The sequence below is a fragment of the Gopherus evgoodei genome, chromosome 16 (assembly GCF_007399415.2).
Source record: "Gopherus evgoodei ecotype Sinaloan lineage chromosome 16, rGopEvg1_v1.p, whole genome shotgun sequence".
Classification (NCBI taxonomy): Eukaryota; Metazoa; Chordata; order Testudines; family Testudinidae; genus Gopherus; species Gopherus evgoodei.
Genome location: NC_044337.1, coordinates 24,697,995 through 24,715,524, shown reverse-complemented (window position 1 = coordinate 24,715,524; position 17,530 = coordinate 24,697,995). Strand labels below are relative to the sequence as shown.

Here is a 17,530-nt window from a genome sequence, read left to right as displayed (position 1 = left end):
CTGGGAGTTTCCCAGAGAAGCAGCAGCAACATGTTATTATTTTAAATACTTTTTATTCGCTTGCTCCATTTTCCCTATTTCATTGTGACCTTGACCTATATAACTCATGACCTAAAAATGTAATTACTTTTAAGGCTCCACAGAGGTCTCCCTATGAAAGGGATACTGAGAGGCTTGTTCAGTCGTGTCAACAGAGACTTGTAATTGTAAATAAACAACGAGCTCCCGTATTCTTCAGTGCAGCACAGCAAGGCTGTTGCTTTGTAATTCTGTGATAAAGACTGCCATAAATTATAGTGTGTATTGCAGGGTAGATTCCAGCACAGTGTTAACTCTCCTTGCTCCTTCTTTCACAAGTTCAGAAATAAAATTTGAAGTGATGGTATAGTTAACATTTTCTACAGTCACTCTCAGGATTTGTCTGTTATAGGATTCTCTGTTCCATGTTCTTCCCCTGAAGTGTTAATGTGCTGTGTGTGTATCCAGTTCACCTAGACACATAGTAGTGTAGTATGCAGCCATCTGGGGAAGCCTATGCCCATAAACAGGCAAATTCTGTGCCAGGAGCGACAGAGCCCATTACTTGCTTTCAAATCTGCCTAATTAGGGTTGGCTCTAAATTGCTAGAAGTGTAAAAATGCGCACAATCTCCAGGACTGGATATCCTCCTTTGGAAGAATCTGTTCGGATAGGAAACAAATACTGCCAATGGCTGTTGTCTTCTGAGATAGTAAATATATATAATAGTGGTGATTTAAAAAAACAGCACAGGAGGTGCGTCTTTCTATAAACCTTATAATCCATTTAGCAGCCGCTCTCAGAACAGCTGTGCTTACATATTTGTGAAATGTGTTCCCTGACGCTTCTTCTTTTGCTATAGTGCTTTTTTTATCAAGCTAGGAGGGCACCATACAGGTTATGTATACAGGTTGATAATTACTTTGCTTTTGGCTTCAAACACTCCTGCTCTTTCGAAAAGCCCAAAAGGACAATATACTTTGATCCTACGTATGATTTATAAAGTGTGTCAAATGGTTGATATGAAATCACTTACACAGTCCACTGTTGTGGCTTTTTATTCCCTCTGATTCTCAGGTATCTCTGGAGACAAGGTAGAGATAGACCCTGTTACTAATCAGAAAGCCAGCACGAAGTTTTGGATTAAGCAGAAACCCATTTCGATCGATTCTGAACTCCTCTGCGCCTGTGACCTTGCGGAAGAAAAAAGCCCAAGTGAGTAGTGCCTTTTATTTATGTTCTTTGCTCTCTCCCTCTCTCCTGCTGTATGTGCTAGGTGCCAAGAGAATATATTGCCACCATGTCCTTTTCTTTTCATAGGTGTGTTTTATTCATGATATGAAATTTCTTTATATCGGACTTGGTTGTATTATAGTAAAGGGTGTTATGTACAGATATCATTTTAACAAGGGCCTTTCAGCGCTACTTACTGTAGACTGAAGGTCTGACCCCGTTTAAGTATTTCTTGTCCTGACATCAGTATCCACCAGTAGTGTTCCATCAGGAAATTGCTATTTCCTGTGATCCAGGGTTTAACCCCTTGGCTGTGATACATTTCCCAACATTATTGCACTTGCTTTTGAACTTTTACTGTAGCAGCCTTTAGGTAGCAGCTTGAATGAATTTAAAGAACACATGTTCCTAGAGGTAGATTTTAATCTCAAATGTACACAGCACATCAGCACATCTCAAAATAGCTGCAGTCCTGGGGTTAGTACAGTTGAGAGCATGACCTGACTCAAAAAATTCAGTTTCAGCAGAACAGTGGCCATATTTAAGAACCAGGGCAGTAAGTGATTTTGTTGGTAACCAGAAAGCATGCACAGGACACCAGTGTTTCACCAGACAGCAAAGTGAGGTCTGGGTTGAGCTTAAGGCCTGACTGTTTTGGTTGGATGCTGCATTGTAGTGTTTGTACCATCAACGATTAAAAGAACTAACAGGACAACAAGCCCTTTGTGCACAGGCGAAAAATAGATAGTTGTTGATAGTGACCCCAAATTATAATGATGCAAAACGACAAAGAAGTTAAATAAATTGTAGATGTTAGTACATACGTGCTTTGTCTGAGGGTAGCGGTGAGATAGAGAAAACGTAATGTGCACTTACTAGGGTAATGAGTTGGTCACATTACTTTGAAGGGATGAGATTGTGGTGCACAGATTTTATTAAAGATTATGCTAATATTATCCTTGGAATCACACTTCATTTGCCTCCCCTGTTTCTGTATCTCTGGTCAAGCCAGTCGTTCTCCCGCATCCCTCCAGCAAGTTGTCACTGTACTCCGTGTGAGTGTGATCCTGAGGTATAGCTTCCTTAGTGGCCAAGCAGTCTGAAATTGCCTACCCTTATCTTCGGAATACTCCAGAGCAGAGCTTTAGCAGCAAGATTGGCCAGTCAGCAATGGTGTGACAAAATGTGCGATTCTTGACAAACTCCTCGAAGGCTGGACTTTCAGCCAGGTGCAACCCAGCTTCATAATACACTGGTGGGTTTGCACCCACAATTTCAGTGGCAAAAAAATGTCATTTCAAAATTGTGCACACAGCCAAAAACAGGCTGTATCTAAAAATCCAGTCCTGAAAATCTAGGTTTTTGTCATGGCCTTGATACCACACTAGCTTAGGAGGCGTCATATGTCTCTAAACTCATTTGCATCCAAAAGATCTGCAGTTGGAATGATGGGAGTTTTTGGGGACAGTCAGCACTGCAGAGGTAGCACATGCTGCTGCTGAAAGGGACACTTGTGCCCAACTACAACAAACTGCAACTCCTTCCAGAGAAGTAAGGAGCCAGCAAGAGGATGGCTTGGAGTAGCAGACATTGAAGTAGGAAAGGCTGCGGATGGGAGATAGCAAAGACACCTTTGCAATATTGGAGAGTTTGATTTTCTCTCTTTCACATCACAATCCCGGCAATTTTCGTATTAAAATAGATTTTATCTACTTTTCAAGGGTGAAAATAATTCTTTTTCTTCTTCCTGAAATCTGCACCTCTACAAGGTCCAGTAAAGATGCCCCAGAATGCATTATTTTAGGGCAATACAAGAGACTTGTGGTGTGACATCCCAGGATGATGCATTCTGGCGCACTCTTAGTGGCAGATCAGTATCTATTGAATTTTAAAAGACCAAAAGTTATTTTAGCAGAGTAAAGGAATGAAACTCACTGTATTTCCTAAGTTTTGCCTGTGATTTTTATCAGCATAGTGATATATGTTTGTAGCAGAGTTTACATCAAAAATTATTCTTAGAGCTTCCTTGAATGAATTATTACAACAAACAAGAGGCTGAGAAAAGATAAGGTTTTTGAGTTCTGCAATATATTTTGTTTCCATGTTTTTATCTCTTGTAACACAAGCATGCTCCATCTAGTCTTTCAGAAGCGCACTGCAACATATAACAGTGGTTGTACAGTGCCTTGCAGTTAGATTGTGTGAAAATATACCGGATGTTTTATTAAACTGACTGCTCTCTGGAGACATTAGCAGTTGGATTATAATGAAGTTGTTCACTGCACTGCTAGACTTACCTGTCATATCTCTGAACAGAAAGAGATGTTCTTCAAAAACTTCCAACTATGGCTAATTTTTCATGTTAACATGGAGTGCTACTGTCAAAGCAGTTTGGTCATTATGATCAGTGTGTCTGAAGTTGTATGCAAAATTTTCCCAGAAGTATGCAGGTAACTAACATGGGTACGGTTACTGTGTCTTGCAGAGTATGGAGACCCTAGAGTTTCCAGAGAGAATTCTTTGAAAATAGCGATGGCATATAAAGGGGATGAGAGGGCAGTATAGCTTCCTTTCCTTTAAATTCAGATGTCTCACTGTAAAATAAGTTCATGCAGTGAAGATTTATAGCCATACCCCTGTGAGTAGTAAAGGACGTGGAACTTTGGAGATCAAGTTTTTGAATATTTACAGATGAATTTTGGGAGTTGGGGTAAGTAGTTGAAACTTCATATCACAAGTTCACAAAACTTAGGGCTGTATCTAATTAAAGTCAATGTGCAAATATATATTTGTTTTGAAATAGCTTCAATATCTAGTTTGCTGTTAGTGCTGGGTATGTCTGAGAATTGTTGTGTGCCCTTGCATTAGGCCAGCGTTAGTGTCTGAATTAAGTGAGGCCTCTTGAATTCAAACAGGGAAAAGAGGTAATGGCCTTACTAGTTAAACCCAGTACCATTAGAATCTGCAAACACTGTATAAAGTGCTTGTTTAAATCAAGTTCAGTCTGATTATCACAAAAGATTCTGCAGGTTTTGAATCTTGAAAGGAAGCATCCTATCATTAAGAAATAAGATTTAAACCTTAATAAAGTAGCTGTCATTTTTATAGCTGAAGAGAGCTCTGTATCTCAATTAAGTGTACATAATATAAAGTCTTAAGGAAGCAACATAATAGGTTTAATACAATTATATCCCCTTGCAATAGTGTAATTTAAAGGAAATTTGATTATGTTATTGTCTTACATTATTTGAACACAGGTAAAACTTCAGTGCCACTGACCCTTGCCTATTTTTAAAAAATGCGCTACAGACAAAGTGCGGGTTGTGATCGATGCGTGCTGTTGCTGTTCCTGTTAAGGTTTAAGGTTACCAGGTTACCACAACATCTGCAGAAAGAAAACATTGATTGAGCACTGAAGTTTTGAGGGGATTATTAGTTTCAAGAAAGGCCTTTTGGTAAAATTGAGGATAAATTAGTCGGGTAAAATTGTGGTCTCCAAATGGAATAAATCTTTTTTCCATTCCTAAGTACTTGCCAAGATCTGTAGAAATCTGTTTCATTTGCTAATTAAATTCAAACTACTGAATAATGATTCTTTATCATCCTATTTTTTATTAAACTAAAAGGATCGCTCTTGTTAGCTCGAGTAGCCTTAATGCTAAGATGGGTTAAACAAAAGCATTCTGTTCTGTAGGTCACAGATATATCGGTAATTTCAAGTTGTAATTTAATTGCCTGCATTGAACCCTGCAGTTTAAGGTTTTCTTTAGATTCCTATTCCATTGTTGCACTGGGGCTTAACAGAATGTTAACCCAGTAATAGACATACGGCCTCCCCATACTATGTCTTGCTATCGAGCGGTTCTGCATGACTAGTTAAAGAAGATGGCAAGAAGATTAATGCAATCAGCCTGATACAGAAGGGGGTAGGTACCTTTGCAAGACTTCTAGCGAGAAGATATTAGAGCTGAACCAGAGCTTGGCTTTTTCTTTATCCTGTGACCTTTGAACCTGCCTTACTGTGGATAGCTGCCAACAGAGCCGACATTTTGATTGATGTTGCTACACGAGTCAGTCTTTCCCATTGAATTCCACATCTGCACGAAAATAGCTTTTCCAGCAGAATTCATACTGGCTGTAAGTGATAGCCGAATTGATGGCTGAAATGCTTTTATAGAGTTTTCATTTAAAACTAAATGTATTTGATGTTTTAATTCAGTATCATGTTCCTCCAGATTATATACATTGCATAATATTAAATTAATGATTTTATTGTTGCATTATGAAAGAACTGATTAGAAGACCAACTAAAAATCTTAATACAAAGCATATAGAATGTTTTGTTTAAACGAGCGTAAGAGCAGCCAGTCAGTTCTTTTAGAACACAGAGTTCTAAACAGCTTCTCACTTTTGTTTAAATAGAATGGAATATTTGAACGATTTCTTTTAGCCAGTGCATTCTTGCCATGAACATCCTGTGCTCAGATCTGCACCCAGCACCTTGTCAGCAAGTTTATCTAATATCTAGCACACTGGGCCCTGGATCCCTTCAGTGGAGCAAGACTAATTACTGGAGCTGTTTTGTGAATGACGTTCTGTGAATAAAATATTGCTTATTTGCTGGTTACCAGAGTTGTGGTCCTTTCCAGGGATAACACGGCACCCACAATACATGATCCAAGGCAATAGCTTTTTGATCGGATGAGCCAGAGGTAGGCTCAGCTGAGAGGAAGTCTTGAGAAGACTATAACTGTAAGAAATAACAGCAATTGTAATTCAACATGGACAATTGTTTGCACCCATAAAATAGATAGGTAGAGATCTAAATGGGTGCAAGTGCAGGTGTGAATAAGTACACATGATTTTGTAGTTGTAATTGTGTTTGCAGGACACTGTGGGCTCAAATCGTTGGAGGCTAGATGGGGACGTGGCTAAAAATCAGAGCTATCCGTATGTGGCATACTGTAGGTCAGAGGTTGATGCTGCTTTTATTGTACCACTGGCAAAGTCACCCCATGTTGGGTTGGCATTAATTGTGTAAAGCTTGATTCACCAGAGAAAGTGGCTGGTTGCAAGGCAAATAGGGTTTTGTCCATGCCTATGAATTAATGACTGGCCTGGACAAATATTTACTATAGCAAATAATAGAGACTGCGTTTGCAGTGAGCAGTTCATGATGTGTGATATATAGCAGGTTATAGTTGCAAAGTTATAATATTGTAGCTGTGGATTGTTAATTTAAGGGTAACTCTTTATTAATAGATTCAGCCCTGTGATGTATTAGCGTACGGTAAGATAAAGTCCTGCCTGAGTACAAAGTAGAGCTTAGCTTTAACTCATTAAATACATCCGTTATTGAATAGCCTTCTCATAAAAGTACTCTGGAGCCCAATCAGGACGTGCATTGCCTCATCCTTTTAACAAATATGTTTCGTAGCCCTATTAAAAGGGGTCTTCATCTACCCTGTCAAAGCTAGTCTGCGGGGGTTTTTTACTTTAATTACACTATCCAATTAAAACTCCGTGCTGCATTTTGATTCGCTTCTCCTTGGGCTTGAGTGGATATGACATTTACAAGGCTCGCCCTTCAAGCAGACAATAGCATGATTGATGAGGTGCAGACGCAATGAAGGAGGCGATTGCCATGTGGAAGCACTGCTTAGTGCATTTTGATTTATTTATCATCTCTTTCCAAAACAAGGTTGCTGGTGAAGAGGTTTTGGGCAATCCTGGGTTCCACCTCAGTTTTCATAGTTCATGCAAAAGCCTTTATTAGATTTCTGCCTTTGATATAATTTCTGAAAGGATAAAAACTGAAAAAATTCCCCATGTGTAAATAGCTAACACAATGTGACTTTAAAATGGTCACATGAAGCACATGCTTCATTGCAGCTCTGCTTTCACGGATCCTGGAGTGGAGGCTCCCACTGTAATAATGTTTCCTTAAACAGACGGTAATGGAATGTAAAGGGCCTGAGTTATGGAGAAAGTCTCTCAGAATATGCAAGTCCCCAAAAGAAATGAATAAACCAGAAAAAGTACAGCTGCCTGTTTAAACTTTGTATTAGTGGGCATCATATTATACTCTGTTGTCCTCACCTCCTTGTCATGAGGTGTACTTTACAGCAGCTGTGTCGAGTGACCTACTGGCAACTACCGTGAACAGGGAAAGTTTTATCATTGACTCCAGTGGGGCCAAGATTTCACCCGTAATTTCTGTTGTTGTCATTGCTTCTGAAATGTGACTCTCCTTCTAACAGATGCACCTTTCCAGGATGGGCGATTACATCCAGTTAAATAAACTGAAGAGCTGTCTAGATTATTATTCTTATTATTATACCACAGTATTGGCATATAGTAGCTCCTAACAGCCCTGTCAGGGATGAAGGCACCATTGTGCTAGGGTCAGATAGTGCATAATTTTAAAAAGAGTAAAATTGGCAGTTGTTGGTAACATCTGAACTCTGGGGGAAAACATTTCTACTCAGAGTAAAACTGGTGAAAAATTGTTCCTCATAAAAGGGCTTAATGTCTTTTTCTGTCAAAGTGAAAAGCTTCTTTCTCATGTGAATGGAAGCAAGATGTATTTTACAAAGCTTTTATACATTTTTCCAAGCACAACTTGTATTTTCCAGAAATTCTAGGAAAAATTTCCCAACTATTGTAAAAACTGAAGTTCTTCAAAATTTTATGGCACTGCGCAGTCATTCCAGGAAATGAAATTTGACAGCATGTCTCAGCTCTAGAATGTGAACAGGATAATAGTAGAATGTTCTTTAAAGAGAACATATGTAAATAGCCATTTGTATGAGTCTAGTATATTTTCCTCATCAAACATGAGGGGATACAATGAAAATGTGGTTGTAATAGTGCTAACTCCTGTTGGGTCAAACAAGCTCTGAACATCTCCCAATTTTGAGGGATTGGATGTCCAGACATGAATGCTTAGGGCTCTTTAGTGTTTAACGTTTCATTCGTTTCTCTGGGATCTCAGAAGAAGGGAAGGGAAGGGAAGGGAAATGCCAGAGATGTTGGGCTGGAGCAGAACATATTCATTTCAACCGTATACATTAAAGGGCAGGCAAGGCTTATTTAAAAGAATTGACTATAACCAAGCTGTTCGTAGGAGACCGTGCTGTCTGAATTCTAGAAGGTACAGTAGAGCTCATTTGTCTTCAGATGTTCTTTATATGGAATTATAAAAATATTGAAATTTGTATTGATCTCTGAATTACCAAGGGTGACATTAAGAGGGTTTAGAACTGTATATCACATATTTAAGTACTCTTGGAAATGGAAATCAATCCATCCTTCACAATTCATAAATTCCATCTGGCCAGAATAGTAACAAAACAAAGTGCCAGTTGATTGTTCCAATGAATTAATATTTCACCTTGTGAACAGTATAATGTGGATGTGGAAGCACATGAGCATAATACTGTAATGCGACCTTCTAAAGGAATGTTTTGTAAATCACTTGTCAGAGGATATAAACCCTGGCATCACCTTTATTGCTGATTATACAAATACTTTCTACAAACTAGCATTCGCTGTTTAGTATAAACTTTGGAGGTAACTAGACTTGCCATTTTATTAACCACATATAGCCCCAAATTGCTGGGGTTCCTTTTAGGGGCATGAGACCATTTTGTTTCACTCTTTCTGAAATCAGCGATGTCTCAGTTGGCGCTTGCTTTCTGAAGCAGGAAATCAGGCTGCAGCCCTAACTGATGGAGCGTGAATGCATTGTGCTGCACCTGCAAATGCTCCAGCCGGCTGCTGCAGTGGAGCAGGCCTCGTGGAACAGCCTGTCATATGGTTAGGTTGGTAGCTCCACCATATAGCTCTGGTTTGTGTTCTGTGCAGCCCATCACCTTTTGTGCTGGGCTTTCTTATTAATTTTCTCTTTTTTATGGAGAAGCTCAGTTCTTTTTATGGTGTTTTCAAGAGACCTTCACACCACAACATAAATTCTTTGTTCTCAGGGTAACCAATTGCTTGTTTCCATCTTAGCTAACATGCCTCTCTTTAAAATATTACTGAGTGCTTCTAGTGTAGAACAAGGTGATGTTGGGCATAAAAACTAGATCTCTCCTCCTTGTGCTCCTCCAGGAGGATTTGAGGGCAGCCAGACCTCTCTGGGGTGATGGATTGAACTCTGCCTCCTGTTACACAGCACAATAAAAGTGTTATTGACATGTATTGCTCTGTAATTGTCATTGAAAAGGCTGACTCTTTAAAATCCAAAAGTAAGTGCTTAAAATAAAGTTCTGTGTTCTGCTTCTGCTTCTGTCAGCTGTATAAATACTGCAGCTGAAAAAAAAGGAATAAATCACGTGTTTAAACAAGAGGTGAGAGGGCTAGGGAAGGTTTCAATGTGACGCTGGCCTGTTTTCCATATTTCAAGCAAGCCTATTGTCTCACTTATTCTTTTTATTAATATTCTGCCATACAACATTATTGCTTATTTACTCTTGTCAATATACTGTAGGACTGCAGGGATTGAGAAAAGCATGTTGCTAGTGATTCTTTTAATTCTTTATATAATATGTAGTTTACACCTCTGCAATGCAGAGTTGAAGTAGCAATTTAATGCTGTTCCTTCTCACTGAAGAGATGGGTGCATGTGTGAGAGATGTTGTGTTTGCAGCTTGCATCTGGGCCCATTGTGCATATTCACCTGTTTTGAGAGGAAAAGCCCTTAAATGGGTGGAAGGAGTTTAGGTAATTTGAGCTGGAGACAGGGTAAAGCTCACCACCTCTCCCGTCCCATTGTTCCCAATGCAGGCTGCTCTGCAGGGAGTTGCATACACTTGATCCGCTGGCAACACCATTGCTCCATCCTCAGCCTCCTGAATTTCCCCCAGGAGGGCCTCCTGCTGCAGTCCCCTGCTCTCTGCACAGCAGAACACCCCACTTGCCCTGTGTTCAGACCCGTCCGTGACCATGGGACCATGGAGGATTTAGCTTTTAAGCAGTCTGTGCCCTCGAACTACGTGATTGGCCAACTGAGCAGGGGAAGAATTAATACAGGTTTTGATACATTGCAACTACTTATTCTTATTAGTAATATTTGGTACCTGGAGGTCGCAACCAAACCCTGCTAGAGTACAAGACGGTCCCTGCCCTGAAAAGCCCCTGCTCATACAGCAGGTCAGTGCCAGATCTGGCAATAAAGCCCATGTCCCCTGCTTGCCAGTCCATCACCTACCCACTGAGTGTGCTTCCTCTCCCACCACAAAATGGGTTGAGCAATCATTTCTGTTTTGTGTTTGAGAATTGTTCAAAGGTGCTTTGAACACCCCAGAATAGTCTGTCTACATAGTCACAGCCCACTACCTGAGAGAAAGTACCTTTGGGACAGGAGAGAAGCAAACCTAGAATGAGCCGTTCCAGGTGGGCTAGTGAATTGACAGTTCCAGGTAGGACCCGTTTCGGTATGTGCTGCGAAGAAGCCTAGCCCATTACCAGCAGTGAATAGAGCCCTTTGGATTCTTGGCCTGTAGTTTCTGCCATATTTTAAAATTCCAGTGTGTAACATCACCTTGTACCATAAAAAGCCATGAAAGTTGATAATTTACAAAGTTGTATTATGTCTCTATGAATAGTGTGTGTGTGTGTGTGTGTGTGTAGTTGCACTCTTAGAATGTTAAAAGGCGCTGAATTCAGTCCTTAGCAATAGCCAGCCGTGAATGAATTAACATACTGATTAGCCTGTAGCTGAGACTTGCAGCATTTTTAATATCACCAAAGCTTCATTTGTCAAATGATTTAAAGTTTTTTTTAATTATTAGCCAATTTTTCAATAGAGAATTTATATTCGTGATTAGTGCATCATAATGGTGCTTAATTAATATGCCATGATAAAATACTGAGGTCTCAAATTTGTTGGCCATGGTTTCCTAGCATATATCAGTTGATTTTTGAAGATCTGAAGAATTAGATAACGTGAATAAGCTTGCAAATAAGGCTTCCTCCAGAAAAGAGGTGAATTTCCAGTAATGTGGCTGGTACGTTATGGATTAGTAACTGACCTTTGAAATGAATAAATTAAATGAAAACTGATGAAAAAGCTTACATACAGGATGCATTGAGTTTTAATTTTGAAACCATTCATGTTCGTATGGTAACTCCCTCCTGTGAGTTCTGCCATTAGGACATCTGCCCTGTTCACATTAATTTAAAGGTCACCAGCTTCCATGCCATTCCACTAGGCCAGCCACAGAGATTTGCCTACCTGCCACCAAAATGTTGCCAGTTGAATCAGTAAAACTATTTTCTTTGGTTCAGCAGGATAAGGCCTGTCAGTCGGATGGTACATTAATACGCAGCATGACTAAATTTTGTTTTCAACTACCCTAGAATAAAGAGCTGTGTTTCTAACTGGGAAGATCTGTTTTGCAATATCATTGCTACAGAATTTTTTTCTTTAAAATTACAGTACTGTTTTATTTAGCCTTAAGCAGCTGGGGTTTTTTATTTTTACAGTGATAATTCTGGGGTTAATTGGCCTTTTATCTTATATATAACACTTATCTTCTACATGTGATGATTATACAGTGGGTAGTTTCATAAAGGAGTTCTAATGTGGTAATTTAACTGAAATATAGTCTAGGGCTGAATGGGACCTAACTAGCCGTTTGATAGATTTTTGCATTTCCTACAGTGGGGAAATGAACTTTATTGAAAAGAGTTCAGCTGCTCCTGTAAGCCAGCACTTGCCTTAAATTGAAATGACATGAGAAGCCTGTCAGCATTTCATTGCTTCCTTCTGCTGTGCGGATGGTATGCTAAGATCACCATCTGTGGTTTTCTTCTGTCGAGCACACGAGCTTTGCTAAAACTTTAGAGAAGTATTTTGAACACTGTATTTTTTATCTTTCCAGGTCATGCAATATTTAAACTTACATATCTAAGTAATCATGACTACAAACACCTCTACTTTGAATCAGATGCTGCTACCATCAATGAAATTGTCCTGAAGGTGGGTACTAAAATTTAATGTAATCCAGAATTGTAGGTGTTTTATTGTTCATTAGACATGAAAACTGAAAATATTCAGAAGGTTCTCAGTGCATGTGGATAATGCAAAGCATAAGCCATGCTGAGAGGCTTTTATTTGGTTACCACTGAATTTTCTGGACTTTGTATATTGAATCCATTTTTCAGACAGGCTAAGTGTGTGTACAATATTTTTCCCTATAAGCTCTGATGTAGCTAATAGTCTGGAAGATGTCAATTCTCTGTGGAATTGGAACCTACCAAATTTTTACTTTGTTAGGTAGTTTACCTTTAGATTTGTGATGTATATTTAAAGATACAAATTAACCCTTAAAAAACCAACCATTCCCAGATGCATGTGCCCTGTGTTTTAAATCCTTCTGGAGTTTCGCTGGCATCAATGGATTTTACTAACCAGGACATACAGTGTGACTGCTAAACTTTAACTATTTGCTTCCCATATCCTCCTCAGAATCATTAGAAAATATGTTTGTGCTGGTAGCAGTATAACCAGTCTTCAGTAATTCCCCCCCTAGAACTTAGTTTCCCATGTAAGCCAGTTTTAAATCCAAGCCATGCAGGATGTGGCCTTGTGCCCAAAACAATACTACCAGGCCCTTGCACTATTCCCTTCTTCTGGGGCAAATATTCCTGGCTGGCCATGGTCTGCTCAGTGCAAGTCTGGTGGGAGGATCAAAAGGGGGTTTTAAGTGACCTTATGTCCCCCAACACGGGCTAGTCAGGGACAAGTTGTCCCAGCTTTAAAGCCTGCCTGGCTGGCCAAGAGACAGTTATGGGTGCTGAGGGTCCCGGGCATGGAGATACCCTGGTCAGACTCCTTTTCTTCTCTGAATGCTGGGGGTAGAATAGGGCTTTAGGTCACGGGAGGATCCCCCTTTGCTGTGAGAAATCGCAGGACACTGCCTCCACCAGATTTCTAGTGGCTCTGCACCCAGAACAGCATAAACCAGACACAGCAGGACGGCAGCTCAATCCCTAAGATTGTTGTTAGGGCCACCGTTTAAAAAGTGCCCTCTGCGTGGATGGGTGACTGGGAGTCTAGTCCATGCATGGAAGGTTTCAAGATTTGTCACTGCAAGCACATAAGCAGAGTTGATTAGGACTAAAGAAGTGGGTTATCTACCCACGAAAGCTTATGCCCAAATAAATCTGTTAGTCTTTAAGGTGCCACCAGACTTCTCCTTGTTTTTGTGGATACAGACTAACACAGCTACCCCTCTGATACAAGAATCTACAAGCACTGTATGAACATGGAGTTTAGCTTCCCTGCCCCATGGTGAGGTTGCTAAATAGTTTATAATCATCTCCATTTTACAGGTGAGGTACCTGAGCCCAGACAGCGAGCAGTTTATCCAACAGAGAAAAACTTCTTCAAATTATACCTGCAATTAAATAACTGAGCAATAGGTATCAACTTCACAGCAGTGGTGGCTTAGTTTAATACAAAGCTGAAGGAGTGCTTGACTATAGCGCTCTTTGAACTGCCTGGTGTATACGCACGCCAGACGAGGAAAGGGGGGAACCCTAGCATTACTGGAAACAGTGAACTTATGTAATAGTTGCTTTCAAATAGCTTCCTGCAGTTTCTCAGTGGAGTTAACAAAAGGAACTTCCTCTAAGTAGAAATGGGGAATATTTAAACAAAACTTCCACTGCACTTCAGGCTTTTCTTAATAGCCAGTGTTAATATTATTCAAAGATTTCATGAGGACTCTAGTAGAATTATAAACCAGGATTTGACATCCAAATAATTTTCATAGGCAGAGATTAATTCCAAGTTTATGACTTCAACACAAGATCAAGCAGAGAATTGTAGTTCTGGCAGGACAAACTTCTCTCCTTGCTAATTTAACAAATGTGTTCCCAAATGCATGTCTCAATACAAAGAATTTTTCTACCCCAAATATTTTATGTTTTAAGTATATTTTATCATAACCCATTTGATTTTATAATGATTTGTTATATGAGCAGGTTGATTTACTTTCCGAAACAAACCATCATAATACTGTTGGAAGATTAAACTTAATTTTCTGCAGTCTTATTATTTTTGCAGCAATTTACAATTTTAAGTGATGATTTTTATATGCTATTCCCTATGTTTAATAGTGTTTTCTGCATAAAGGTTATGGAAGTGCTAAATAACTGACATGTGATAAAGCATTTTAGTGAATACCCTAAAATATGGGTTTAACTATTTTTTGCACTAAAATTGTGAACTCTTACATTGGAATTTTTATCACTACTTGTCTTAAATTAAACGATTCCACTCCAGAAGTCTTGATATATCCAGGAGTATTCAATATATTTTTGGAAGGCTAAAAGGGCAGACTTGATATGGGTAAAATGAATATTCAGGACACAAATCTTATTAAACACAATAATATATTACCTTTCTGTACCTATGTTGTAACTTGTTTATATAGAGCATTTTTCTGTTTCATAAATACATTTTCAAGTTAAGCCTTTATTTCTTTCTCATTCTGCAAACGTTAGCAGATGCCAAGAAATTAGACTTCTCAAATTAGGCTCTTTACATGATCAAGTGACAAGGACTGAGGTTTTATTGACCATGAAAACTTGCTATATTTTTATGCCTTAAGCTGTAATATGCAATGAAAGTGAAACACTCTACAGTGCATAAAATTGTGCAGGTTTTAAGCCACAGCGTATTAACCAGCTAATGGCAGACCAAAGGGCATTTTTATCTTTTGATTCTTGCATTAACCTTCCATTAAAATTATCTGTGTGATTATCAGAAAGCACTGGAGATAATAAATTTAGTGAATAGTAGGCTTGTTAAATATCATTTAAAAATGCTTTCATCAAGTAATATGTGCCAAAATACATGGAAAGTATGAGATTAGCTGAGTATGCAAACATCATAAAGAGAGAATGTTTTGTATTAAAGCTGATAAAACCTTTTATTGAAGCCTATTAATGTATTAGACCAGCACTGCGAGTCTTCATGACTTACTGCATTCATCTGGCAATTTGGCTAACAAGTGGCAGAACAACAGGGATCAAGTGCTGTGAGCCTGTGCACTCTTATTGTATCTCATGTAGTCATCTCGTCCAGGGATGGTAGAAGGCTACAAGCAGTAAGATTGCACAGCCATTCCTTAAGGTGACAAGACCGGAGGGTCTGCAAGCCCAAAATTAGAAGAGTTCTCTCTTGTCTATGGGGTTTGAATGTTCTGTGCCATTCCTACCTTGTTCTTTTCATTGGCATCACTCTGGGGCTGGGTTTAAGTGAATCACTCTTCAGTGATGTGAAGATTTGTGTGTTCTCAGGCCATTCCACCAGAATGAAATGGAATTTTGTTGTGTGTTTTCCAGGTTAACTATATTCTAGAATCCCGAGCAAGTACAGCCAGAGCAGATTATTTTGCTCAGAAACAAAGAAAACTGAGCAGGAGAACAAGCTTTAGCTTCCAGAAGGAGAAGAAATCAGGACAGCAGTAATGTCTAGCCTAGAGCAAAAAACTGTCCACACAGTTCGAAGAAGGAGAAGCTCCCAACAGCCTGAGACAGGTGGGAGCCAGAACTACAGAGCTCTTGCTGCCAACAGCCAGGAGCAGCCAAGGAAGAGAATCAGGAATACGCAGTTTCTCATGATGAACAGATGACCCCGCTTTGGTTACGGGAAGTCTCCCTTATGACAAAAACAAAGAGCCATATCAGCCAGAAGGAGGACTGTGACACTTACGATTCCTTTGATTAGAAACGAGGAGGATGTAGGCTGGCATCGTTTAAGAACTATATTATGTACAATCACAAGGAAAGATGTAGTTACAAATTATTTCACAGCCTGATAAAGATAAATTCTATACATCTGTTCTATACACACACGCGCACACACAGGTACTGCTTGTGACATGATCAAATTTCTAAAAATGAAATGTATCTGTTTTTACTCTGAATAAAGGTGTAATCTTTCTCCGGGGTTATTTCATGCACAGTTCTTTGGAGGGATAGCGTGAAGCTACAGACTCTTGTGTCTCGTGTTTGCGTCCAGGGACGGTGGCGCAGTCACTGCACACAGTGGATTCTTGAAGAAATGTTTATACAGCCAAGTCTGGTTTTTTTTCAAGCACGTTTAGCAGCTGCATTTTTCTACTTGGAAGACGTCTTGTTGGAAGTTATTTACCTCCAGTAAACTTTGTATTTTGAAAACCATGGCAGCTTTTCTGGAATGGAATGCCAAGAACCTTTCTTCTTGGCAATGGGGTCTCCAGTAATTATGAGTGTCTGAATCAGCAGAGAAATTCCTGCTCATTGGGCTGAGTTTCTGCTCTGTCTCTCGGAAAGGTTTCACCTGAGGATTGAGAAATAACTTTACTTTTTCTTTTGTATTAACATTAATAAACGTTTTATAAATCAAAATGAAGACTTAATTTGTACTGGGATTTGTAACTGTTCCAGCTTTGCCCATCTCTACAGAGTTGGGTGCCATATTTCTGTGGGTAGTGGGAATTGTAGCTGCCCTTTTGTTTTCATTTTGGTTCGCCAGAAATGTCTTTTATGAATTTCTGTATGTTGTTAAAGATAAGAGCTCTGGGACTCTGTTACTCTCAATTTTGTACCAAGTGGATGCATATGGCTCTGCTAAGAACACTTGGCAGGATTCTGCACATAAGAATGAAGAAAAACTTCCTCCAGAAATCTACAACACACACTGATTTCTGCTGGTTAGACCAAATATTTTCTCCATGTTCTGTTGCCTTGCAGTGAGATTGACCTGCAGACAATTTAACCTGTTAGAACTTCTTTCTTTGTTTTTGTATTAAAAAATGTTCTCTCTCTGAGCCTTAATGTATAGTTTAGGAATAAACACTAAGGCAGATAATTCTGTATTTTGTCATTCATATGTTGCATTAAAGGTCTCAAATTTCTAAACTTTTTGCTTGTTCCATCAGAATAACTGTGAATGAAACCCCGCCTGGAAGAGCTGTAGAAGTGTGTTTCTCCTGCAAGAAGCATTCTGATCCTCCTTGCTAGTTGGCAGAAAAGGCCTTTTCCGACCATGTCACTTTGACTTTGTGGAGTAGTAATAATGGAAGGCAAATGTAAGGGATACTAATCTTTTATAGTCTGGTACTTATGTTTTTAACTATTTATATGCACAAATGCAGCAAGAAGCAGTGGAGAAGGAAATTGCAAATCATGCAATGGAAATAGCTAATTCAATTAATTTTAACATTAAATAGTTCACAAAGTGACGTGAACATGCTCTTTGTCAGCCAGTTTTAATTCTTAG

The 17,530-nt window shown here is 39.2% G+C and overlaps 1 protein-coding gene across 2 annotated transcripts in view; it reads left to right on the top strand.

Moving 5' to 3' along the window:
• Positions 1-17,117, top strand: part of MAPKAP1 (MAPK associated protein 1) — a 167,007-nt gene extending 149,890 nt beyond the window's left edge. For both annotated transcript variants that reach the window (XM_030535228.1, XM_030535227.1), the window contains 3 exons: positions 1,096-1,233; positions 12,138-12,235; positions 15,610-17,117. In XM_030535228.1, coding sequence (XP_030391088.1) covers positions 1,096-1,233; positions 12,138-12,235; positions 15,610-15,735 — 362 coding nt within the window. In that variant the 3' untranslated portion in view covers positions 15,736-17,117. The remainder of the gene's footprint in view (positions 1-1,095; positions 1,234-12,137; positions 12,236-15,609) is intronic.
• Positions 17,118-17,530: the final 413 nt, after the last annotated feature.